Genomic DNA, 25,257 nt, shown 5'->3' on the forward strand with positions numbered 1-25,257 from the left:
GACTTGATCACTCTAGCAAGACTAAGGTAGAATTTTATTCTTTCATCAGGAGGTACAAAATGGCTGGTTTTCACTTTATTAGCTAGAATGGTTTCATAAGATGCTTCCGTCATCTATAAGAAGGGTTAGCAAACTTCTTCTGTTTTAGGTTATGTGGGTTACATGGTCTGTTGCAACTATTCAACTCTATGGTTATAGAACAAAAGCAGCCAGAGACAATACATAAATGGATAAGCATGGTGGTTCCAAGAAAACTTTATTTACAAAAATATGTGCTAACTCCTATACCACTTTGTTACCCAGTGGTACCATTCTTAAAGGAAAGACAGTAGAAATGCTCAATTATTTATTTGGTTTATAATCTATTATTTCCCAGAAATTGACTAATTAAGGGTCTACTTTTTAAAATCATCATCGTAAAAAAGTTAAAAATATCATCACGAAATCATGGGCTTCATTCAATCTACTGCCATTCCTATTTCTACTGAAGCTCAAACTCAGTTGCTCTTCACAATCTGGCCCACTTAACACTTCCCAGTTACTACCTACTGGTTGGTTTGGGGTTTTCCTGTGCTCAGGTCCATTATTTACTGGAACTGCAAATAACCTTGACATGGAAAATTGTACAATACAATCAAAGATTTTTTTAAAAGAGAGAACAAAGAAACAAATATAGGATAAACTCATAAAGCTTCATGAAACAAGTAAATCTGAGATGAACCTGGAACTATTTAAAGGATATAGTTGAAGAGGAATAATAAACATATTCCAGTCTTAGCAAAGTGTAAGTTAGAAACAACATGATGAGCCTATAGTTTTGGTGGGATTTTAAAATTCAAATCATAGAAGAGAAAAAGAAGAAACTAGAATATTTCCTAATGGGGACAGGAGAAACAGTGGAAAGCAGCGAGGGAAGGGCTGGGCAGAATCAGGGGCCAGACAAGGAAGCTGTTGAAAGACCAAGTTGATGGCATCAGTCCTGGGCCATGCCCTGGTAGGCATGTGTTGGGGACTCACACACTGATGCTCTGACAAAGAAGTCACATAAGTCATACTTTAGATGAAGAGTGTGCAGGAGTCGGGGATGGGAGCTGAGAGAAAGGAAGCAGAAAGATCAGCTCAAAGCTAACTGTAGTTTGTCAGGCACAAGGGGATAAAGTAGGGCCATTAAGACATAAGGCATCTAGCAGGTCACAGAGAGAGAGGATGCTCAGAAAAAGGGAGATTTAAAGGTAAGATTTCAAATTCAAGAGAACAGGAGTAGAATTAACGAAAAGAAAGAAAGCTTTAATGCAGATATCTTATGTATCTTTAAACTGGCACATTCTAACGACCAGCAAAATATTGATAATACTAAAGCTGGATGACTGAGTTCATGGAAATTCATTGCACTATTCTTTTCTCTTTGAGAACATTAAAAATTTCCCTGATAAAAAGGTTTTTAAAACTCTGAAATATGTAAATATAGATTCCTCATGTTCCCTTCTTATTCTATTTTTGGGGTAGTGAGCACTTTTCTCATAATATAACATTTCATAAACACCCACTGGAAAGTATTTAATGGCTCATGAAAAAAGTGTAATAGAGGATGAAATATTTAAATTATTACCTTGACCTTTTTCTATATTATCTCCTTTTGCTTCATCTTCTTTAATGGGGGGACTTATTCTAGAGCTCCTGCTTTGCCCCTGGACTATTTCTGCCAGCAATTCTTCTTGAGAAGTTCGAGTTCTGGGAGCAACTGGAAGTGTCTGTTTCTGCGAGACTTTTATATAAAAAGCAAAAAAGACGGAAATGCAAATGTAGTAATACATCAAACTCAACAGTCATCCTATATAATAATCCTCACACTCTCACAAGATGGCTGCCTATGACCAGGTCAGCAGGGGGGTTAGTGAGGGATGACCAAACACTGAACAAGCAGGCTGCATGGGGCGACCAGGCCGGCTGGGGGTTAGTGAAGGATACCCAAACAATTGAACAAGCAGGCTGTGTGGGGCAACCAGGCCAGCAGGGGGGTGAGGGACAACCAAACTACTGAACAAGCAGGCTGCGTGGGGCGACCAGGCCGGCGGGGGTCGGGGCAGTTGGGGGCGATTAGGCCGGCAGGGGGGCAGTGAGAGGCGACTAGGCCAGCGGTGGGGGGGGGGGGGGGCCGCAGTTAGGGGCAACCAGGCCGGCAAAGGGGGGCAGTTGGGGGTGACCAGGCCAGCAGGGGGAGCAGTAAGGAGTGACAGGCAAGGCAGGCGGGGGGGTCGGGGGGGGGCAGTTAGGAGCAACCAGGCTAGCAGGGAGGGGAGACCTGGCTGGCAGCAGGAGGCAGTTAGGAGCGACCAGGCAGGCAGGTAAGCGATTAGGAGCTAGCAGTCCAGGATTGTGAGAGGGACTGGGCCTAAACTGGCAGTCGGACATCCCCAAGGGGTCCCAGATTGGAGAAGGTGCAGGCTGGGCTGAGGGGGAACCCCAGTATTAAACATAAATGCCTCCTTTTATTTTAGAACATGAGGAGCTATAAACGGTTCATAGATATCACCTCATTTTTTTCTTACAATATTCTCAAGGGATAAGATAACTTGACTTAAATACCTCTATGTGCTCTATGTGTACAAACAGCATCTACACATTTTAAACCACATGTTATATATACATTGAAGCACATTTATATGCATTTTAACCAAATGCAATTTAGGTTCTACTTCATGATCCCATTAACAACCTCAAATTGTAAGTTAGATAAACTTAGGTAAATAAAGAATTTCAATGCTATTTCTCAAGAAAAACAAAACAAAACAAAACTTGGGCAATATCCAACTATTATAAAAGCAAAAAATTTCAAGTTCACAAATGAGTAAAATTCTCTACACTTATCATTTTAAACAATATTGTGACAAAATGGGAATGTAAAAAAAAGAATTGTTCAGTTTGCCTGAGAATCCTTATCCTATATGCCAAAACTTGTTCAATTTCATGTTTAGAGGTTAAAAGAGAAGCAGGGAGACAAATGACTATCAGGATCAAAAGTAAGCTTATAGTTTCCTTCACTCTAGGAAGGGGTAGCAAAAAGAAATATGAAAAAGCAGAACAGCTCTAAAAGAACAATCATCAAATAGGCAGCAAAAATAAAATTTAAAGTGAGTAATCATTACAGCTTATTAATGAAATTTCACACCCAGCTCTAGCATATGGGGCACAGAGTACAGAATTTAATGACATGACATCCATGATATGGTTTGCATTTCAGAATGAGCTTTTTTGTATGACCAGATTATAGCTGCCTCATCTCCTTTGCTTTAAAACATGTAATAATTTATATTATCTATTTCACACACACTTGGAAAGAGGGAGTAAAAGACATGACAGTTGCTCAAAGAAATAAATTCCACTGACAGCTGGGAAAGTTTCTCAAACTGGTCTAATCTCCTTTTAAAACCATTCTTCTGAACTGCACCTTGGTCTTGACATTGGATAGGGTTCTTTATTTCACCACAATTTGGTGATCATCATTTCTAGCTTACTCAGGAGTTATAGGAAATCTCTTACTTAATGAAAACATAATTCATTTAAATTACCTGTAGAATAGTTAGTTGTTTTTGTTACAGATTCTTGAGCTTCAGATATAGCCTTCAAAATTAGATTCTTATTAGCTTGTTTGGAAGGAGGAAGTGAGGGTCTAAAAAAGTTAAGAAAACATTTTAATTATAGATTTGAATTCTTTATGTGCTAGCCATTATAATGCCTTTACTACAGCCTTAAGTATTTTTTTTACATCCTCACCTGAGGATATGTTTTTACTGATTTTAGAGAGAGAAGAAGGGGTGGAGGGGGGGGAGAGAAACATCAATCTGTTGCCTCCCACATGCACCCTAACTGGGGATCGAACCCACAACCTAGATATGTGCGCCCTGACTAGTAATCAAAGCCATAACCTTTTTAGTGTATAGGACGATCCACCCAACTGAGCCACGGGCCCAGGACCTTCTCTTAGGTTTTGAACAAACTAGCTGTAGTTTTTAGGAAATGCCAACTAGACTGAAACCTTGTAACTATTCACAATAATGAATCTGATCAACTTTCCCACCCATATTAGTTTTTAATATTCTCAGCAATTTCTCCAATTTTAAGGTTTCCTTTCATTAATATGGTTTATTTTTTTAATATATTTTATTTTTTACAGAGAGGAAGGGAGAGGGACAGAGAGTTAGAAACATCGATGAGAGAGAAACATCGATCAGCTGCCTCCTGCACACCCCCCACTGGGGATGTGCCCACAACCAAGGTACATGCCCTTGACCGGAATCGAACCCAGGACCCTTCAGTCCACAGGCCGACGCTCTATCCACTGAGCCAAACCAGTCAGGGCTAATATGGTTTATTCAAAAACCAATAGAAAAGTCTTATATGCTACTAAATTTTTATTTTTAGGATATCCTCTTCAAGAAACACAGAAGGCGCCGCCAAGCAATTCAAGATTAAGTTACAGTCATGTTCAGGTACCTCCGTTCGGGCTTTGCAGGCACTGACACACTGCTGGAGATGCTTCCTGTACGAGACCCACAATCATCATCTTCCTCCTCCTCTTCTCCATCGTGATTAAACTTTTTTACTTTAACAACAGAACTTACCACAGGCAACTTTCTCTTTCGAAAGTTTTCTTCCTGTAATCAGATAAATTCATGCTTACCTACTCTCAGAAAATAAAGTTCTACCACAGAATTATTTTCTTTTTAAGAAAAAGCCGATCATATTAATTCATGGGCTATTTCCTGGTTTCTTATAAAAATATGAATATTATCCCTCTAATAGCCAACCTTTAACAAAAACAACTAGTGCTTTACATTCATTTATAAGCAGTAGCAAATAGCACTGTTGAGGAAACTAACAAAATAGTTACTTCTTTACCAGTAAATGCCATGAAAAATCTAAAATTGACCTAAAATCCCACCAAAACTGTAAGGTTAAAACTATCTCACATGTTGGCATCCCAAGAAAGTAAACAAGGTGTAATATACACCTGAAGAAGTCAGTCATGGAGAAGAAAATCTGATTGGTATATGTTGGGCATACAGAAATCAGCTTAAAATAAACTTGCAATATGTATGTATTTAGTTATTTCACATACTATTTAGTATAAAGAACTGCCAATTTTCAGCCTAACAAGGCAAGATTCGCAAGTACATACAAACCTCAATACTCATTTTTTCTGCGTTGTTTCTGAAGAAAGGACTGTAAGTCTCTTCTAAGCTGTTAAGCACTTCTGGTTCACACAAACGTCCTGTTTCATATACCCGGCTGTTCTGTACATCGAGTTGCGTGGCAGCATGAATACTGTTTTGCTGCTGTTGAAATTGCAACCTGTTTAAATGAACACCACCATCTGCAGTTCGACTTGCAGGTGGTCGATAAATTTCAATAGAAGGGCGAGAAGAACCATATGTGAGTGTCACTGTAGGTTTTTTCTGAGATAAGGGATTCTCCTGCACAAAATTGAGGTCTTCATCAATGAGGTCATCTGGTTCCGGCTTAATATCAATCACATCTTCAGAGGGTGCTGGCTCCCTCAGAGGTTTCACTGTTGACATTAATCGGGTTGCAGCTCCATCATCATAACTCTGCCTATTAAACACACACTCAAACATATTACAACCAATTTAGAGGAATATGATCAAATAGTCAAAGAATATTTAAATTGTAATGTAGTCCATTAAAAACTTCTTTGAAATGGCTTTTTTGTTTTAAACTTTGATTTACTATATTTCAGATAATCATACTTTAGTCTCATCCCACTCTTTATTTAAAAAATTGCTCATGACCACCTACCTCACTATTTCCAAAATTTTCTGAAAGGAGCAATTCAAAGATATGGAAACTAATGTAAATGTCACATATACCCCCATCTGTCCACAGGTGGTCTACACAGAACTCTTACCTGACATTAGTGGCTTTCTGCTCCTGTGAACTTGAAGAAACTCTGGAATCTCTTTTCTCAGGTCTGGTGCTAGAAACTGCAAGGGGTGGCACTGCAGCTTCGTGCCTTCTCTCATCGCCCCTACTGAAGCTGCTCTTGTTGGAAGGCACGTTATTATCGAATATGTTGGTATCAGAAGACTTGAGACTAGAGGGGTCTGGAAAGAAAAACATAATCCTTTTATACTATTTTATTACTTTGATCCTTCCCCTTGTTCATCACCAATTTAAAAGTTATACATGTTCACAACATTTTTAATGGCTCAATATTATTCCATACATAGTAATATCGTAATTTACTATTACTGAACTTTTAACTAATTTTCAATTATAAAATATTGAAATATCCTTGAAACTGAACTGTTGCACACTTCTATAATTACTTCCTTAGGATAAACTGCATAGTTCCCTTCCCTTATTTAAATTATCTTTGAATTATATTAAATGTTTTGCTCTTAAATTCGTAACAATATGTGCTTCCTAAAAATGTTCAAATGAACTGTTTCCAAATTTATGTGCTCTTTCCCCAAAGCAGTTTAAATGGCTTTAGAAAGAAAACAATCATATGCTATAGCAAATCCCCCAAAAAGCCCATTTTTATGAATCTTACCTGTTGTAACAGAACGAAGTTTATCTAATACACCATGAAGCCTAAAAGAAAAAAACAAAAAAATTTTAAGTTTCCTTTAATCAAGAAAGATTTTATTTCAACTGCCACTCTAAGTTTGATGACATTATGGAATCAATCTTCAGATAAATATTGATAAATGATACTAAATGGTATTTAATGGATAAATGGTATTGTTTCACATTTTAAAAAGGCTTTACATGAATACTCCAAGTGCCAATCAAAAATCATTTTTTTCATCACTATTTTCAACATCTAACCTCTGCAAAAATAAGTGCCAGAATATGACCTGGGCACACAGTCTTATCTAAAAGGATGCATTTTGTTTCCTAAGGACTAAAGTTGCAACGTAACTGACGGTAAAAGATAAAATATCACACACATGTACTACAGCTTACTATTACAATTGTTTAGGCATTATTTAAATTATTTTTATCTACTCATATGGTTTCTGGAAAAAAAACTTAATTCTGAGGTAAGAAAACTTAATCTCAAAATATACTATCACATTTCACTGTATCTGTTATTTACAAAACGAATGCTGTAAACAAGCACAGACCATAACCCTGCTTATAATATAACCTATTTTATTTTAGTAGTTACGTACAAGGCAAATTTGCCTTACAATCCTTCCAAGAGGCCATGCCTCCTGAAACACCAGAAATAGCTCAGTATGTTTCACCCAGAACCCAGTCATATGCCACTGTTGCCTAGGACACAACTACAACAGGGCTCCAAAGAATAATTTGGGACCGTTGTCAATGAGCCATTTAACTTAAGAAAGCAAAGTGCCAAATGATAGACACTATCACTTGCGTCAGTACATGTTAAAAAACTGAACTTGTGGCAAGGTGAAAAAGTTGAATTAATTTGATTTTAAATTCAAATTCAATTAGCAGTATATTTATGTAAGAAATTTGTCTAATACATTCCATCAAGTTATCTGAGAAATAATCCACTAGGTCAATCTCCTATATTAATTTTAGAGGGACTCAAAACTAAAGTGGTCCAAAGGTTAAACCAGAAGTCAGGTCATAAAAATGTACATGAAACAAGTACCTGGACTGCTGAAGACTTAAAAAAAGCACTCATGATAATGGTAATTTCCCCAGGCAAAACACCTTCATCTTTTTTGGGAGGTAGGGAGGGTACATTTTGGGGTCAAACTGTAAACAAGTGGGTTAGGTCACACACACTATGTACCAAAACATTTGAGGATCAACCACTGTACTCCATGTTCTTCAAAACTGTAATACAAACTAGAGAATTCTGTGTGGAATTTCAAGAAAGTTTCAAAAGAGTTGTAAAGCATTCATTTACCTGCTGGGGCAAAATCACCTTCCAGACAAACTTTTGGTTTAAAGGCAGAAAGTTAACCAGCTTCTTCATATTCCTCCTTAGTGCCTCCTATTGCCTGTCCCAGTCTCTTGCCTTTCAAATTAAGCAGGCCATTCTGCTCACTCACTTTCTGCTCCATCATCCACTTGTGCTGTAACTGGTGGTCTCCAGTGTGAGGAGCCCTATGAGTACTTCCTGCTCTGTTCTCATCCACATCATCACTCTGTCTACCTCCAACCTGGTACCAGAACCTGACTTCTTAAATTTAATCTTATGCTTCCAGTCAGTAGTTTTAACTAAAGGCCTATGTGGTTTGAAAAAGGACATTGAAGATTACAATATTGACTTATATTTGAACACCAAGTTGCCTATCTTAAAATTTCAAACTTCAAAAAGTTCTAAACTTTTATTTTTATTTATTTATTTTTTAAATATTTTATTGATTTTTTACAGAGAGGAAGGGAGAGGGATAGAGAGTTAGAAACATCGATGAGAGAGAAACATCGATCAGCTGCCTCTTGCTACACCCCCCTACTGGGGATGTGCCCGCAACCAAGGTACATGCCCTTGACCGGAATCGAACCTGGGACCCTTCAGTCCGCAGGCCGACGCTCTATCCACTGAGCCAAACCGGTTAGGGCAAAGTTCTAAACTTTTAAAAAATTAATTTGAAATTCTGTCAAAATCCTTGCCCCCTCGGAATTAACTCAGAGAAAGCAATTTAGGAAGTCACCCAGTCCAAAAGAACACCTGCAGCTGGTTTAGGCCAGATGAAAGGAATGATAAGAGGTAGACAGTCTCCAGAGAAACACAGTAACTACAGTTAACGTATACTAAGTACTAGCTACCGGCCGGACACAGCCGTGAGCACATCACATGTGTTAGCTCACGTAACCCTCTCACGAGGACCCTGTAAAGGTGACGTACTATTCACAGTTTACAAAGGGAGAAACCAAGGCAAGAGGCAGATCAGGATTCAACCTTGGCAGTCTGGCTCCGGAGGCTGTGCTCATTGCTCACCACCTGCCTCTCCACACTGAACCTGACTCTGTCAGGAGCCTCTTTTCAGAGAGAATTCCTACTCTGACTTGTACCAAACTTTGGTCTAAGGGGTAAATATTCAGAAACATACCATACGGTGAATCGAATTGTGTTGTTCCCTAGAAACAGGGACAGGTCCTCTGTCATTTGGTCCTGACTTTTCTTGTTGGCCACCATCACCATAATGTAATCAGGAAGTTCTTCATCTATTTAAAAGGAAAAGTATATAAAAACTTTTTTTATGTTTCCCTCTATTTAAAGTTGACGTGCTTGAAAATACAGATGTAGCTCTAAGAATTAATATTTCAACTCTACAGGAATTATGTTTAAAAAAAGGTATAGCTTTTTTTCTCTTTATTCTATAGGTATTTCAATTACTAGAAGGATGGGATTTGGAATAATGAATACTTACAAAACTAGATATTTTAAATTACAAACTTGAGAGTACATACATATCCATCATCGTTTTGAAAATGCTAATTTCAGAGAAGTTTCCAGAAAGCATATGGACATCCACCAAACTGAGTTTTGTTTAGTGTCTGTTTCAAAATGACATTCATTTCTCAAGAGAACACCTTTATCCTTAGTAAAGTCAGGTTTCAATTACTCAGGGTAACAACCATGCAGCAACATCAAATAAACTAAAACCACCAAAAAACCCTGTATCATTTTAAAATTCCATCTTAAGATTAAATAATTTCAACTCATTGTTTTATACTAATACCCTCCTACACAGTGCTTATTAGGGTGAGATCAAGAACCAAAATCAACAAAAACAAAAACCACCATAATGAGAAGGTACGGAAGCAAGTCATTCATCAGGAACTCTAATCCCTACCAAAAAAAAATTATTTAATACCTTAAATACTCATAATATTTCTATGTAGGCAGAAAGGTTCCTTTCAGAAGTGCTATCAGACATTTGTTAAAAGGAGAAATATAAAAAATCCAGTTCAAGAAAAGCACAACTATATTGAGAAAACCCAATCTACAAATGGAGCGAAATCAGGTTTGTTGGAATCATACATTCTGAGGAGATACAAGGACAAGAAGCCAGTCATTTGTTATTTTCTTTGTAGAGTAACAAAAAGCCCCCACTGCTTTCTCAAAATTTTAGTACATAACCCTGGTAGCTTATTTATACAGTGTACCTACTATGTGCTGCCACTGGTAACCCAGGAAAGGTAAAGAAACTGGATGCTTTGGCAGTTTGTTTCTCTCCCTCATGTCGGTGATGAAAACGAGTAGACTGCTTTCTGTCACAATGACATTACGTTTTCTAAAATTTTATAGAAATGTAATCAATAGTTGCCTGGGAGAGTACAGGGTGTGAGCAGGGAAATGTGGAGGGAGGGATACAGAGCTGCCCCAAGAACTTTCGGGAGTGATGGATATGCTCATTCGCTTGATTATGGTGCACATAGGCTATGACTTACCCAACTGTACATATGCTCAGTTTAATGTATAGCAACTATATCTCAACATAACTATTAGATCAGGAGTCCTCAAACTTTTTAAACAGGGGGCCAGTTCACTGTCCCTCAGACCGTTGGAGGGCCGGACTATAGTTTAAAAAAAAACAACTATGAACAAATTCCTATGCGCACTGCGGGCCCGGGACGAGTCGGCTGCTAAGCAGGACAGGCAGCGGCACCCGGCAGGCCGGATAAATGTCCTCGGCGGGCCGCATGTGGCCCGTGGGCCATAGTTTGAGGACACCTGTATTAGATATTTATAGTTTTCTTAGATACAAATGTAAAATAAGAATCTCATGAAAAATTAATGTGTTCATTTTTTACAGAATGTCACAAGTTCATTTGAAATCTACATACTGAATAAAAAACTAAAAATTCTGAAGGTTTCTGTAAGCTCATATCTTTAAAATGTGAATGAAATACTGTTCTAAATTATAGTTGTGATCTCACTGAAGTGCTCCATTTTAAACAAAGGAGACCTTATCATTCTTAACCAAAAGGGCTGTTCACCTTTGCATCCTGCCCAATGTCTTGAAAATAGGTAGTCAAATGTTTATTTTTTAAAGTACTTTTTATTTTTAAATGGTAATTGCCCATTTACAACCCCATGATTAGACATTTATATAACTTATGAGTGATCACTCCAATAAATTTAGTACCCATCTGACACCATAGTTATCATAATATTGACTATATTCCCTAAGATGTGTGTGACACCCCCATGACTATTCTGTCAAATATTTATTAAAGGATCGTTTCAATAACCTGAGAGGTTTTAAGAACTTTCTCTAGCACAAAGAAAGATTCTAAAGTCACCCATTTCAGAAGGATAATGATGCACAAATAATGTGGTAGCTAATTGTAAACAAATAATGCACTTTTATCTCAAATAGAACCTCATGGTTTACCCACTTCATCAACACTTATGAAAAAATCAGGTTCTCGGTAGGCCACTGAGACAAAACAAATATGAAGTCTATATCCTCAAAGAAACTTCCCGTCAAGCAGAAACAAATTGAGAAGCTGTATTATGTTAATTGCCAAGACAGATTTATTTCAGTGGAGTTGTAGTAAAGCATCAGGAGTAACTACTATCTGTTTATTAGCTCACCAAGTTCCTATTATGAAGTCAAGACTCCATTTCTTTATTTGTAAAAAGAGTAATACTACCTGCCATCCCATTCCACCATGTTTAAAAGAAATGGAGCTATATAAATACACTAGAGGCCCAGTGCATGAAATTCGTGCGGGGGGGGGGGGGGGCACTTCAGCCCAGCCTACAGCCTCTCGCAATACGGGTCCCACCGTGGAATTGGGCCTAAACCAGAAATCGGACATCCCTCACGCAATCCGGGACCACCGGCTCCTAATCACTCACCTGCCAGCCTCATCGCCCCTAACTGCTCACCTGCCTGCCTCATCGCCCCTAACCATTCTGCCTGCCTGCCTCAACGCCCCTAACTGCTCGCCTGCCTGCCTCATCACCCCTAACCGCCTCTGCCTTGGCCCCCAGCACTGTGGCTTCAGTCGTTCAGCTGTCCAGTCTAATTAGCATATTATGTTTTTATTATTATTACATTTTGAAAGCTATAAATAAAATATATGGTATTTTTATTACAATTACATTTCATACTGAACTTTGCCCAAGTTTGTGAGGTTTTTAATATGCTCAAAATTCTTAGTTAGAGACTTTTCATAAATGATAGGAATCACCAATAAGACTGAATTAACATGCCTGTGCTTTCATATGCTAGAATTAAGAAAGTTCTCAGGCCCTGGATGGGTAGCTGGGGAGCTAGTTGGTTAGAGCGTCATCCAATACACCAAGCTTTCAGGTTTGATCACAGGTCAGGGCACATACAAGAACTACCAATGAATGCATAGGTGAGTAGAACAATGGCTCAATGTTTCCTTCTCTCTCTTGCTCGCTCTCCCTCTCTCTCCACAATCAATATATTTAATTTTAAAAAAAGTTCTCAAGGTACATTTTTTGTGGTATTCCTTTTAACCCAAAACATGTTCCTGGCATATAACTGGCATCCATCAAGTGATGAATGAATAAAATAAATAAATAAATCCTGGCTCAGCTTCATCTTTAACCTTTAAGCCTCATTTTCTTATCTGTTCAAGTCCCAACAACAGGTAATTTATGAAATGTGCCCAGCATGTAGTAAATTAGCAATCCTCCAACTATCTGGTCTCAGGCCCCCTTTACACTCTTAAAAACTACTGATGAGCCCAAAAGAGGTTTCATTTATGTGAGTATATCTACTGATATTTACTATACTAGAAATTAAAATTGAAAATTTTAAGCAGCATTAATTCATTTAAAATAATAGACCTATCTAATGTTAACAATAAATCCACTTACATTAACAGATATTTTTATTTTTAAAAATTCCAAAACAAAAAAATTAGTACAAAAATATAAAATAAGTTATATTTTTATTACTCTCTTTAACATATGGCTTAAAAGACAGCTGGATTCTAATTTCTGTTTCTGCATTTCACCTGTTGTAATGTTGTTATAATTGAAGAATGTGAAGAAAATTTGGTCTTTCACATGTGTAGTTTGAAAAACAGGTATTTTAATAGCCTTTGCAGATAATGTGATTATTTTGTGATACTACACCAAAATTCAACAAGTGATAGTTTCTTAAGGGTTAGTAGCAATATAGGAACAAAAACTGTATCAATAACCTTTTTTTTTGTATTGTTATATGAAAATCCATTAATCCACCCTAGCTTTTTTAAAAAAATATTTTTACTGATTTTCAGAGAGGAAGAGGGACAAAGAGATAGAAACATCAATGAGGAGAGAGAACATCAACCCGCTGCCTCCTGCATGCCCTGCCCCGCCCCCCAAACCAACTTTTGTTTTGTCATTGGCAGCAATATCTATCAGTTCTTTTCCTCTGCTCACTTTCAAGAAAATGTCTGGCAACTACCCAAGTGTATGTAACTAGCTTGTCAGTCCTTATAATTTAAAAATGATGTTCCATGAAAAAGGTGGCTAGTTCAGTTCTCAACTCAATTACACAAATCCTTTTTCTTAAAAGACAACCCATCATGCTTCAGTGTACACCAGAAATACTTTATACGTTTGTACAGTACTTTATAAGCATATAGGTATTTCCTTCTTCCTCACTGCATATTAAATAATGTAATCAAGGGCCAGGATTTTAAAAATATATTTTTACTGCTTCATCAATTACATTCTTTTTTTAAAAAAATATTTTATTGATTTTTTTACAGAGAGGAAGGGAGAGGGATAGAGTCAGAAACATCGATAAGAGAGAAACATTTATCAGCTGCCTCCTGCACACCCCCTACTGGGGATGTGCCCGCAACCAAGGTACATGCCCTTGACTGGAATCGAACCTGGGACCCTTTAGTCCGCAGGCCAACTCTCTACCCACTGAGCCAAACCAGTTAGGGCAATTACATTCTTAATTAAAAAGGGCTTTTTTAAAAATTGCAAGTAGAGAACTGCAAGTAAAGAATATGATGCTTTCCCCTAAAGTTTGGTGTGAGACCTTGATTTCTCTATTCAGGGTCAAGTATCACAAGTTTTACCCACTATTGCTTTTGCACAATCCAAATGTCACTATTAATATAAAAACAATTTTGACTTCAGACACCCTTGGAGTCTTCCACACCTTGAGAACCACTTTCACAAGTGATAGCTATTATTTGTATAGGAGGCACCAGCTTTGCAGCCAAACAAATCTCAATCATGCTCTAGTAAGCACTCAAAGCCTCAATTTCCCTGCTTGTACAGTTGGGGATATTACCACTTACCTTCCAGTGTCCTCCTGAGGATTACCATGACCTAATGCATATACATAGAGGTTAAGCACAGTGCCTGGCCCAAAGTAAATGCTCAAATTATAAAAATCACAAAAGAACAAAGAGGATACATTGCTGTTAGGAGGTAAAAGCGAGAGGAACAGGAAAAAAAAAATAATAAGAGACCTGAAAATAAAACTCACTGAACCATGCATGGCAGAGGCAAATGCCAAAAAGCATCAAACATCCCAAATGCAAAATAATTGTGAAAAATGAAGATCAAGAAAAGCAAACAAAATAGGAAAAACAATAAAAATACGGCAATGCCTCAACAGAGGAAGCTAAACAATTTCAAAACACCACAGAAGAGGGTTAAAACACACACACATACAAGGTTGCATATAGAGCTTTCAATTAAAAGTAAAACGGTAAGGAAAAGAAGTAACCAGGGATTGTCAGATTTGATAGGCTAACAAAAGAAACATAACTTACCAACATAAGCTCCTAATTCTTGCAATTTCCCCTTAATGGCACTCTGAGAGAAGGGAAAAAAAGACAAACGTACGTGAGAGAAAGGCAGCCCTAAGGAAAACCGACTTGCAACGCAGACGCAACTGTGCGGGTGCACGCACCTCGAGCCCTCCTGGGCGCCTGGGAGAGGGGGGAGGGGGGAGGCGGGAGGCGGGAGGCGCCGGGGCCCCCGACCCCCTACCGTGGCCGCCTCCCACGTTCTCCCGACCCCCTTCTCCGTCCCCTCCCCCTTCCCGCGATCCCTCCAGCAACCATCCGAGAGAGGCTCCCAGTGCGGCGGAGCACGGCTCGCACCGGCCACCTACGCCTCCTTCCGCTTCCCCGCAGCTACTTTTTCAGCCGCGGCACGTTTGCCCGCCGCCGCACTCCCGAGGCCAAGTCAGCCCCCAGGCCCAAGGGGGCACCGCTAGCCGGCGACCAGGCCGCAGCGTCCAGGCCGGGCCCACCACCCCGTTACTCCTGACAACCGCGCGCCCGCCGAGGCCCGGCTTCCCGCCCCCGACCCCCGCGGGCCTCACCCGGATCTTGCGGCTGATCTCGGTGCCAATCTCCATGGCTCCGCGGCGGGCGGCGAGCTCAGCACTGCGTGGCGCTTCGCTTAGCCAGAGCCCGGAGCCCGCTCCAGCACGCAACCCCGGGGCCACAGCCACCGCCGCTTTGGGCTGCGCGGTCTGCGTGACCCGCCCACACCGTCCCAGCGCCCGGAGCGAGCCGGGTGGAGCGCGCCTGCGCCTGCGTATGCGCCTGCGCACACCTGGGCCCACCGAACCTGCGCTCTTGCGCCCTCTGCTGGAGGCAGGGAGAGCAGGGGCTTGGGCATGGCCTGGAATTCACTTCCTCTTTAGGCACCTGCAGAGCTGGCTGATTGTTCATCCCTGTTCTCGCCCCTAGTTATTAATTTTACTCTCCTCTGGAAAATACGTATGAGTTAAATATGCAGCGAGAAAATCTCTGGCTTGGATGTGATATCCGAATTCGAATCCAGCCTTCACTTACTGGTAGTATGATATTGGTTTAGATATTTAAACTTTAAAACATTTTTTTCAATTACAGTTTACAGTCAATATTATTTTGTATTAGTTCCAGATATTTCAGATATACAGAATAGTGGTTAAACAATCATATGCTTTATAAAGTGGTCCCCCAATAGATAACTAAACTCTTGAGTCCTGGTTTTTTACCTGTGAAGTAGGTACTGCCTCCTAGCAGTTGCATTATAATTACACTTGGAGGGAAAATGGAATATCCAGTGCAACAGGGCTAGAACATCCAACATAGTCCTTTGACTCCACAACTACCCTGAGTGGAGTAAAGGGTAGCTACAACCAAGTCACAGGTGCTGCCCACACTCAAGGGAGGGGATTGATTATACGGGGTGTGAACAGCAGGAGTAGAAATCCTGAGGCCACCTGGGGTCTGTCTGCCATGTGGCCCTTCATCTCATATACCTTTTTTTTTTTTAAATATATTTTTATTGATTTTTTACAGAGAGGAAGAGAGAGGGATAGAAAGTTAGAAACATCGATGAGAGAGAGACATCGATCAGCTGCCTCCTGCACACCTCCTACTGGGGATGTGCCCGCAACCCAGGTACATGCCCTTGACCGGAATCGAACCTGGGACCCTTCAGTCCGCAGGCCGACGCTCTATCCACTGAGCCAAACCAGTTAGGGCTCATATACCTTTTTATTAACATCTATTTGGGAGCTGCTACTAGGACAAAATATACTCGGTAATGTTTATTTTATTTGTGGGTGTGTCCTCTCTACCAAAATTATAAATTCCTTGTAGGTCTGTATTTCTCCAAAGTGTCTTTTAGATTGCTAAACACATAGTAAGCATTTATTGAATATTATAGGATAAAAGAAATTAATGACTATGTTATGAGAGCATTCCTTATGGATAAATTCAGTGATCATGTCTTCATTCAACATTGATGAGAGGCAGTAGAGCAGAGTCACTGAGAACAGGGACACACCAGAGCCAGGCTGTCTAGGTAGAATCCCAGCTCCCCTACTCCCTGTGAGGCCTTAGGCATGTTGTTTATTTCTCTGTGCCTCAGTTTATTCACCTATGACATAAGTATGACACCGGTTTCTCCTTCGTTACGGTTATTATAAGGATGAAATGTTAATATTTTAGAAACATTTCAAACGGTGCTTGACTCATAGCAGCACTATGTTTGTTGATTAAAAATTAAATGCCTGCCCTGAGCCAGATACTGTGCTAGAAGACCGAGCACAAAGATGAGCAAGACTACATTCATGACACAATCCAAAAGACAGTACAGCCCAACCAGTGCTGCTCAGAGGTTGAGTGTTGACCCATGAACCAAGAGGTCACCAGTTCTACTCCGCACATGCCTGCAGCCAATCGATGTTTCTCTCTCATCGATGTTTCTATCCCTTTCCTTTTCTCTCTCTCTAAAATCAATTTAAAGAAAACCAAGATGGCGGCATAAGGTATACACCTGTACGTGCTGCCTCTCACAACCACACCAAAACTACAACTAAAAGACAAAACAACTATCACCCAGAACCACAGGAAAGCTGGCTGAGTAGAAGTTCTACAACTAGAAGGAAAGAAAAAAAGTACATTGAGACCGGATAGGAGGTGCAGAGGCGCGGAAAAGCAGAGGTACGGAGGCTCGCAAATTGGGCTGGCAACTGGGTGTGCTATTTTTTCTAATTGGAAGGGAGATACAAGCTCCCGACTGCTCTGAACTCCAGTTTCCGGCGAGACTCTGGGTACCCAAAGTCCTACTGGGAGAAACTGGACTGTCTGGCATCAGGTCGGAAAGTGAGGGTGGCTTTCTTGCAGAGTCATTGTTTACTGCGCTGGGGCATGGGACGCAGAAACGCGGAGACACAGAGACAGCTGACTGGCAACCACTGCTGTTTGCCACGCCCTGGTGATTCCCCAAGACCCCGCCCCACACAATTTACAAACTCACCCAAACTGTGCACAGCAGCTTTTGCTTATGAATGGCCTGCCCTTTCGCAGCTTAACCTAACAAACTGCAGCTGGGTCAGACAGCTCCAAAACTTCCAAACCCCAAGCAAAGAGGAGAAATCTGCAGATCTCGCCATAGCTCCTGCTGGGTGGCCTCACACAGTAGCTGACTTGCACCTCCTTGGAGATCCAGGAGCCACTGTCCCTAGGGGTCAGTGTGAGATGACACCAGATTTCAACTCCTCACATCCATAAGTGACACACTCAAGAGGCAGACTCAGTGAGCACCAAAGCCCCACTGAAGCAAGTCCTGCCCCATAAGGGTGTCTCCAGCACAGCAGTTCTTCCATTATAGACACAGCCGGTCCTCACAGCCAATTGGCCTGGATGTCAATTCCTCCCAGTGTACCAACAGCAATCAAGGCTTAACTACAACAAGACTGTGTACCCAGCCCACAAAGGGGTGCACCAAGAGTGTCCACCTCAGGTGATTGGGGAGGCTGAGCCACTGGGCCCTATAGGTCACCTACCACACAGAGCCACTCCATCAACACAGGGAAGCAGCCAAAATGCGGAGACAAAGAAACATATCACGAATGAAAGAAATGGAGGAAAGCAAACTACTGGATAAAGAGTTCAAAACCAGTTATAAGGTTACTCAAGAATCTTCTAGAAACCGCCAAGAAACTTAGTGAGACCTCCAAGGATCTTAATGAGAATGCCAAAAAAATGGAAAAGGACCAGTCAGAAATTAAGCATACACTGTCTGAAATAGAGAATATACAGAAATTCAACAGTAGACCAAAGGTCCCCAAGAATCAAACCAAAGATTTGAAATATGAGGAAGCAAAAAACACCCAACCAGAAAAACAAAAAGAAAAAAGAATCCAAAAATATGAAGATAGTGTAAGGAGCCTCTGGGACAACTTTAAGTGTACCAACATCCGAATTATGGGGGTGCCAGAAGAGGAGAGAGAGCAAAATATTGAAAACCTATTAGAAGAAATAATGACAGAAAACTTTCCTTACCTGGTGAAAGAAATAGACTTACAAGTCTAAGAAGCGCAGAGAACCCCAAACAAGAGGAATCCAAAGAGGACCACACCAAGACACATCATAATTAAAATGTAAGGGCAAAAGACAAAGGAGAATATTAAAAGCAGCAAGGGAAAAACAGTTAGAGTTACCTACAATGGAGTACCCATACGATTGTCAGCTTATTTCTCAACAGAAACTATGCAGACCAGAAGGGAGTGGCAAGAAATAGTCAAAGTGATGAACAGCAAGAACCTACAACCAAGCCCTGACTGGTTTGGCTCAGTGGATAGAACGTCGGCCTGAGGACTGAAGGGTCCCAGGTTCGATTCCGGTCAAGGGCATGTACCTTGGTTGCGGGCACATCCCCAGTGGGGGGTGTGCAGGAGGCAGCTGATTGATGTTTCTCTCCCATCAATGTTTCTAACTCTCTATCCCTCTGCCTTCCTCTCTGTAAAATTCAATAAAATATATTTTTAAAAAATTTAAAAAAAAGAAACTACAACCAAGATTACTCTACCCAGCAAAGCTATCATTTAGAATTGAAGGTCAGATAAAGAGCTTCACAGATAAGAAAAAGCTAAAGGAGTTCATCATCACCAAACCAGGATTATATGAAATGCTGAAGGTATTCTTTAAGAAGAGGAAGAAGAAGAAAAAGGTAAAGATAAAAATTATGAACAACAAAGTGACAACAAATATGTATCTATCAACAAGTGAATCTAAAAATCAAGTCAATAAAAAATCTGATGAACAGAATAAACTGGTGAATATAATAGAATCAGGGGCAGAGAAAGGGAGTGGACTGACAATTCTCGGGGGGAAGGGGGCGTAGGGGCTGTGGGAAGAGACTGGACAAAAATCTTACACTATGGATGAGGACAGTGGCGGGGGGGTAAGGTCATGTGGTGGGGGGGAATCAGGTGGAGAGAAGCTATGGGGGGAAAAAGAGGAACATCTGTAATAATCTGAACAATAAAGATTTATTTAAAAAATAAATCAACATAAAAAATAAGTAAAATCAATTAAAAAAAAAGACAGGTACATTGTTTCTATTTGTTTATCCCCCATTTCAGAACTAAGAACAAAAAACACATGTTTTTCCATGCCTGGGTACAAAATTCTTAGCCAATATTTAGATAATATTGAAAGAACGTGTTAAAAGAATAGAGATTATTTTCATTAAAATGTATTCAAAATAAACTGGTAAACAAAATAGATCCAGAGACATAGAAGCATGGATTAGAAGAATCTCAGAGGGAAGGCTCCGGGCAGGGGTGGGGGAGAATTAATTTGGGAATTTATATGCATATATGCATAGCCAGGACACAGACAATAGTGTGGTGAAGGCCTGGGAGGGGCAGGTGTGAGGTGGAGGAGGTCAATGGGGGAAAAAAAGGGGGACATCTGTAATATCTTCAACAATAAAGATAAATTTAAAAAATAAAATGTAGCCCGGATGGCGTGGCGCAGTGGTTGAGCGTTGACCTATGAACCAGGAGGTCTCGGTTAGATTCCCGGTCAGGACACATGCCCAGGTTGTGGGCTTGATCCCCAGAGGGGGGCATGCAGGAGGCAGCTGATCCATGATTCTCTCTCATCATTGATGTTTCTCTCTCTCCCTTCCTCTCTGATATCAATAAAGACATATATTTATTTTAAAAATGTTAAAAATAAAATGTATTTGGAATGGGAAAATTTGTATTAAAATGTATTCAAGAAAGAGTTAGCTTTGGATACAATCCATTTAAAACTATTGGGAAAGGAACTTGCAGGCTGCTAAAGAACTCACATATTTAGATCTCAGGAGTTACGTGTCTGGATCACAGAGGAGCAGCTGGTGGTCCGGTACTTCTTCGGAAGATGCAGCTTCACAACTGTATCTCATCAAGAGGAAGATGATCACGATGGTGTCCTGAGAGAAACCATTAAAGGGGTCTTCGGCTTGAAAAAGACTAAGCTGAACCATGAGAATTCTTTTGCAACATGGAAAGGTGCTCCGGTTCAGGAGGAATGACATATTTTGCTCAGGGGATAGAGTGAAGACTAGGTTGCAATAAACCACAGTGCCGTCTAGGAGAGCTCTGGGCTGTCTTCCAAGAGAGATGACTGAAAAGAGCATAGGTTCGGAAGTCATCGAGGTCTGAGTACTAATCCCCGCTCCATGGAGCCTGTGTCCTCTAACACTGGCCCCCTGGCATCCCCAGCCTCCTCTCGGCAGCATTCCCACTGGAGGTTGCACATCCTCTGGAAGTATGCGTTGGGGGTGGCTCCTTCAGCCTGGAATGCTCTTCTCTTATTTTCTTTGGATGCTTAGTGAACTTTCATTTGTCCTTCCAGACTCAGCTAGAAGCTGATCTCAGTGGTAAGCCAGGCGTTTCCACTCCACGTAGAATATATACCCACTAGTGAATATACTAGTAACTCGACTAGAGTTAGAGATTCACCTATTTCTCCCATGGTGAGTCTTTGAGGACCAGGCTATGTATCTGATTTGCCTTTCTCTTTGCAGCATCTGTATTCCAATAAATATGGGGTGAATGGACAAGTCTTTTCAATTGTGGGTATCACCTGGCATGTCTGCCCTGGATGAGAAACCCTAAGTGCTGGGAATGACACTCATAGCAGTTACTTATGCTACTGAGCCTGACATACTTTTCTCCATTTTCATGTCCATTTGAGTAAATATATTGCCAACACCATTATTCCTCTGATGTCTTGGGGAATTTGGCCTCTAAATTCTCACTCGTTTGCAGCTGAAAAAGTGCTGCACTCTACCTGAGGTGGTGTTGAGTGTGGTAGGCAGAGCACCTGGCGAGGGTTCACACCTGGTGAGGAGATTTCACCTTTCTGGCTCTGGCTCCCACTACTCCCTCCACTCAGGCATCATTATCTCTATAGGGCGGGACAGTCATTCAATTTAGATTCTTGCAGAGGATGGTAACTTATATAGGGAGGTACAGTGGATACTCACCAAGCTGTCAAAGCAGATTAATTTCTTAACTCCCCAAAAATTGTACAGTCACTGCACCATGAAAATCACAATTTCCTTCCGTTTAATGGAGCATCTTTTCAGTAGAGAACTTTCTTTTGTAAATTTTAATTTATGTATTTTAACAAGAATTACCTTCAGAAGAAAAAGTATTTATAATATGCCACTTTCCAGGTAACAAGAAAAGATACAGATATGCAATTGCTTACTTATTTACAGAATCTCTCTAGAATCTAGAGTCTATCAGGAGTCCTCAAAGTACGGCCTGCGGGTCACATGCGGCTCGCCGAGGACATTTATCCCGCCCGCCGGGTGCCGCTGCCTGTCCTGCTTAGCAGCCGACTCGTCCCGGGCCCGCAGTGTGCATAGGAATTTGTTCATAGTTTTTTTTTTTTTTAAACTATAGTCTGACCCTCCAACGGTCTGAGGGACAGTGAACTGGCCCCCTGTTTAAAAAGTTTGAGGACCCCTGGGACTCTAGATGGATACATGGGATTGCAGGGGTGGGCAAACTTTTTGACTCGAGGGCCACAATGGGTTCTTAAACTGGACCGGAGGGCCGGAACAAAAGCATGGATGGAGTGTTTGTGTGAACTAATATAAATTCAAAGTAAAGGAGCGGAGGGGAGAGCAAGAGAACCGGATAGAACAGCCGGATCCGGCCCGCGGGCCGTAGTTTGCCCACGGCTGGATTAGGGTAACCCTGGTTACCCCCAGGAGGAGAGGGAGGTGTCTAGCAGGCAGGGTGGGAAGTCTTTTCACTTATATCCTTTGGTACCTTCAGGGTTGAACCATATGAATTACTTCATTTCCTTCATAATCATAAGCCAATAATAATTCCATGTGTAACACTTTGAAGGGGTTGTTCAAGTGGCTTCTCTCATGGGGATGTTACTGGCAAATGAACATGGTTGAGGGAAAACAGAGCTTAAGTGCTCGGTCAGCGAACGACACTTGCGGATTATGAGGGAGGAAATTCAACTCAGTTATCTAACATCCTTGGGTTTTATGATCATTTTCTATTTTTAAAATTCTTTTATTTTCTTCCCGATTCAATTAACACGTTTTTATTTAGTGCCTCCTCTCTGCCCAGCGGTGTCCTAGGAATTTTAGCAGTTATAAAACAAGCCTTCATGAAAGTTTTTTAAAGTTCTTGCCAAGTGTGGACATCACTGGGGAATGAGGTGGCTAGATAGTTGTCATGGAAGCAGAAAGCCTTGAATTGAGGCTTGGAGAGAAGCAGAGGGCTTGTGGAAGGGGGGACAGCAGGTGCTCTGGGTCAGGAGAAACAGTTTGATGGGGGCACTAGGAAGAGAAATAAGGATGGTTTGAGAGGCTGAGACCAGGTTAGAAAGGCCCTAAAGGACAGGCAGAAAAGCTGAATTAGCCTGGGAGGGGAGGGGGCTGTCTCCAGAGAGAGAGGTAAGCCTGGTATTAGCACGGAAACAAGAGAGAGCTGAGAAACCAGAAGCAAGGAGACCACCCTTGGGAATCCGGATGTCCAATGATGAGGGTTTGGATTGGTATGGGGGAGGGGACCATGAGGCCATGAGGAACAGAGAGGAAAGAAAATTCGTGAGATATTTGGAAGGAGGAACTATTAGGTCTGAATGACAGGTTGGATGAGAAAGGGAGCAGCATCACACAGAATTAAAATTTTCTAGCTTGGGAGATCAGAAAAGTGACTAATTTTCACGTCTTTTTTTTTTCCTTCACATACAAATTGACTCCCTATTGTGTCCAGTTGAAATATCAATTACGAACAGAAGTGATTTTTTTCCCATTAGAAACACATGGGATCTTAGATGCTTTTAGCTCCGTGGCCCAACCTGCATCTTGCCCAGGCTTTGTTCTCCATAGCTCTCATCCCTGTATGATGGCGCTCGCCTTGTTTGTACTGGGTATGTGTGGTGTGTGTTTTCTCACCCGCTAGACCAGAAGTCCTTTGGGTGCAGGGGCCATGACTTATATATAGCAGGTACTCAATAAGTGTCTGTTAATTGTTGAAGAAGAAAATGAGATTTAAAAGAGATGTAACATAAAAAAGCTATCCAGAAACAGCAGTATTTTAGAAAAAGCAAATTGAAGTTAAAATGCACATAAAAGCTTCTCTGCTCCAAACATTCAAACCACATGCCAAGTAAATATCAAGCACCCAATTGTGATGGTGTAAGGGTCACAGTTTTATTCCTTGGCTACTAATTCCTGTAATAATACTCTGTAATAATAAACATTGGTTAGTAGGGTCTACTCTAGAGAATTAAATGAAACACTTCATATATACTTTACACAAGTTCCTGGTTAGTGGTCATTTTATTCCCATCTTATAAAAGAGACTGCACAAAGTCACACCATCTCGCAGGTGTTGGTGCGGGGATTTGAACCTGGACACTTTGACCCTGGAGTCTGCATCCTTAATAGCTCTAACTTTGTATTGCATATGCATACAGCTTTTTAATTTTTGTTGAGACTCACCGATTATTTGGGTCGTATCAACCCTTTATGAGAGAGAGGAGTTTTCCACTCAGTACTCGTGTTTTTCCTTATTTATGGGATACATCCTTGGATGGAAGAAATAGGGCGTTTAAATGGTTTTCAGAAATGTACAAGAGTAATCGAAAAACTCTAGCAATAATGGCCTTTTACAGACCACCTAATAACAACACTGGAATAAAACCCTATACCTGGAACAGAACTAATATCCCCCTTCCCCTCATTTGTATTAAAAGCCCTGCTTTATTTGGAAACTCCTAAAATAAGTGGTCATATGATTAAAAAAAGCAGCGGCGCGCCCCCTCCCCGGCGGCCGGGCGCAGCTGTCCGCGCCTCCCCCGCGCCCCGCCGCCCGCATTCCAACTCTCTGAGGTCACGGCCGCCGCCGCCTCCCCGGATCCGCCCGGCCCAGGGGGAGGGACGCCGGCCCCCGCCGCTCCGCTGCCTGCTGCTCCGGCCGCGCGTCCCGAGCCCGTCGGTCGGTCTTCCTGCCTCCCGGGCCCCGCGCGCTTTCTTTGTGCGCCGCTCCTCGCCGGCGGGTCCCCCCTCCAGGCGGCTCCCCTGGCCTCGGCCGCCGCGGGACTGGCCCCCGGGAATGGTCCGCGGGCCGAGTTTGGGGAGACAGGAAGTGAGGATCGCGAGCCCCATGAGCGCGCCGCGGTGCGGGCGCGGCTGCGGCGGCCGCGCGGCGGGGCCCCGGGAGGCGGGCCGCTGAACGGGGCGCGCGGCGCCAAGGATGCGGGAGCCGGAGCAGGTGAGGGCGCGGGGCCCCGGCCGGCGGGCGGAGGGCGGGCGCTGGGGCGGATCGGTGGGGTGTGTCCGCCAGCGGGGACCCCGGAGCGCGTCGGGCTGCCCTGGAGGACGGGTCCCGGCTACGGACGGCTGGCAGGAGCGTAACAAAGAGAAGTCTTCCTTCTCCAGGTTCCCTGGGATCTCCTGGAGTCATTTCCCAGGGCTTGAAGGTCTGTTCTGAACTCCTCCTCTGATTGTGGCGGCTCCATTCTGCAGCAGGGTTTTCA

At 41.8% G+C, this 25,257-nt stretch overlaps 1 protein-coding gene across 9 annotated transcripts in view; it reads right to left on the reverse strand.

Moving 5' to 3' along the window:
• ZC3H14 (zinc finger CCCH-type containing 14) overlaps window positions 1–15,479 on the reverse strand; it is a 44,363-nt gene extending 28,884 nt beyond the window's left edge. For 6 of the 9 annotated variants that reach the window (XM_080684507.1, XM_080684506.1, XM_080684505.1 and 3 more), the window contains exons 1-9: window positions 15,285–15,468; window positions 14,728–14,770; window positions 9,063–9,177; window positions 6,575–6,615; window positions 5,927–6,122; window positions 5,184–5,613; window positions 4,495–4,655; window positions 3,570–3,670; window positions 1,610–1,765 (exon numbers count right to left, since the gene is read on the reverse strand). In XM_080684507.1, coding sequence (XP_080540633.1) covers window positions 1,610–1,765; window positions 3,570–3,670; window positions 4,495–4,655; window positions 5,184–5,613; window positions 5,927–6,122; window positions 6,575–6,615; window positions 9,063–9,177; window positions 14,728–14,770; window positions 15,285–15,320 — 1,279 coding nt within the window. In that variant the 5' untranslated portion in view covers window positions 15,321–15,468. Of the gene's footprint in view, window positions 1–1,609; window positions 1,766–3,569; window positions 3,671–4,494; window positions 4,656–5,183; window positions 5,614–5,926; window positions 6,123–6,574; window positions 6,616–9,062; window positions 9,178–14,727; window positions 14,771–15,284 lie in introns of all 9 variants that reach the window. The other 3 variants (XM_080684510.1, XM_080684509.1, XM_080684508.1) reach the window with 3 other exon arrangements.
• Between the last annotated feature and the right edge of the window lie 9,778 nt (window positions 15,480–25,257).

The sequence above is a fragment of the Plecotus auritus genome, assembly GCF_963455305.1.
Source record: "Plecotus auritus genome assembly, chromosome: 1".
In the NCBI taxonomy this organism is placed as follows: domain Eukaryota; kingdom Metazoa; phylum Chordata; class Mammalia; order Chiroptera; family Vespertilionidae; genus Plecotus; species Plecotus auritus.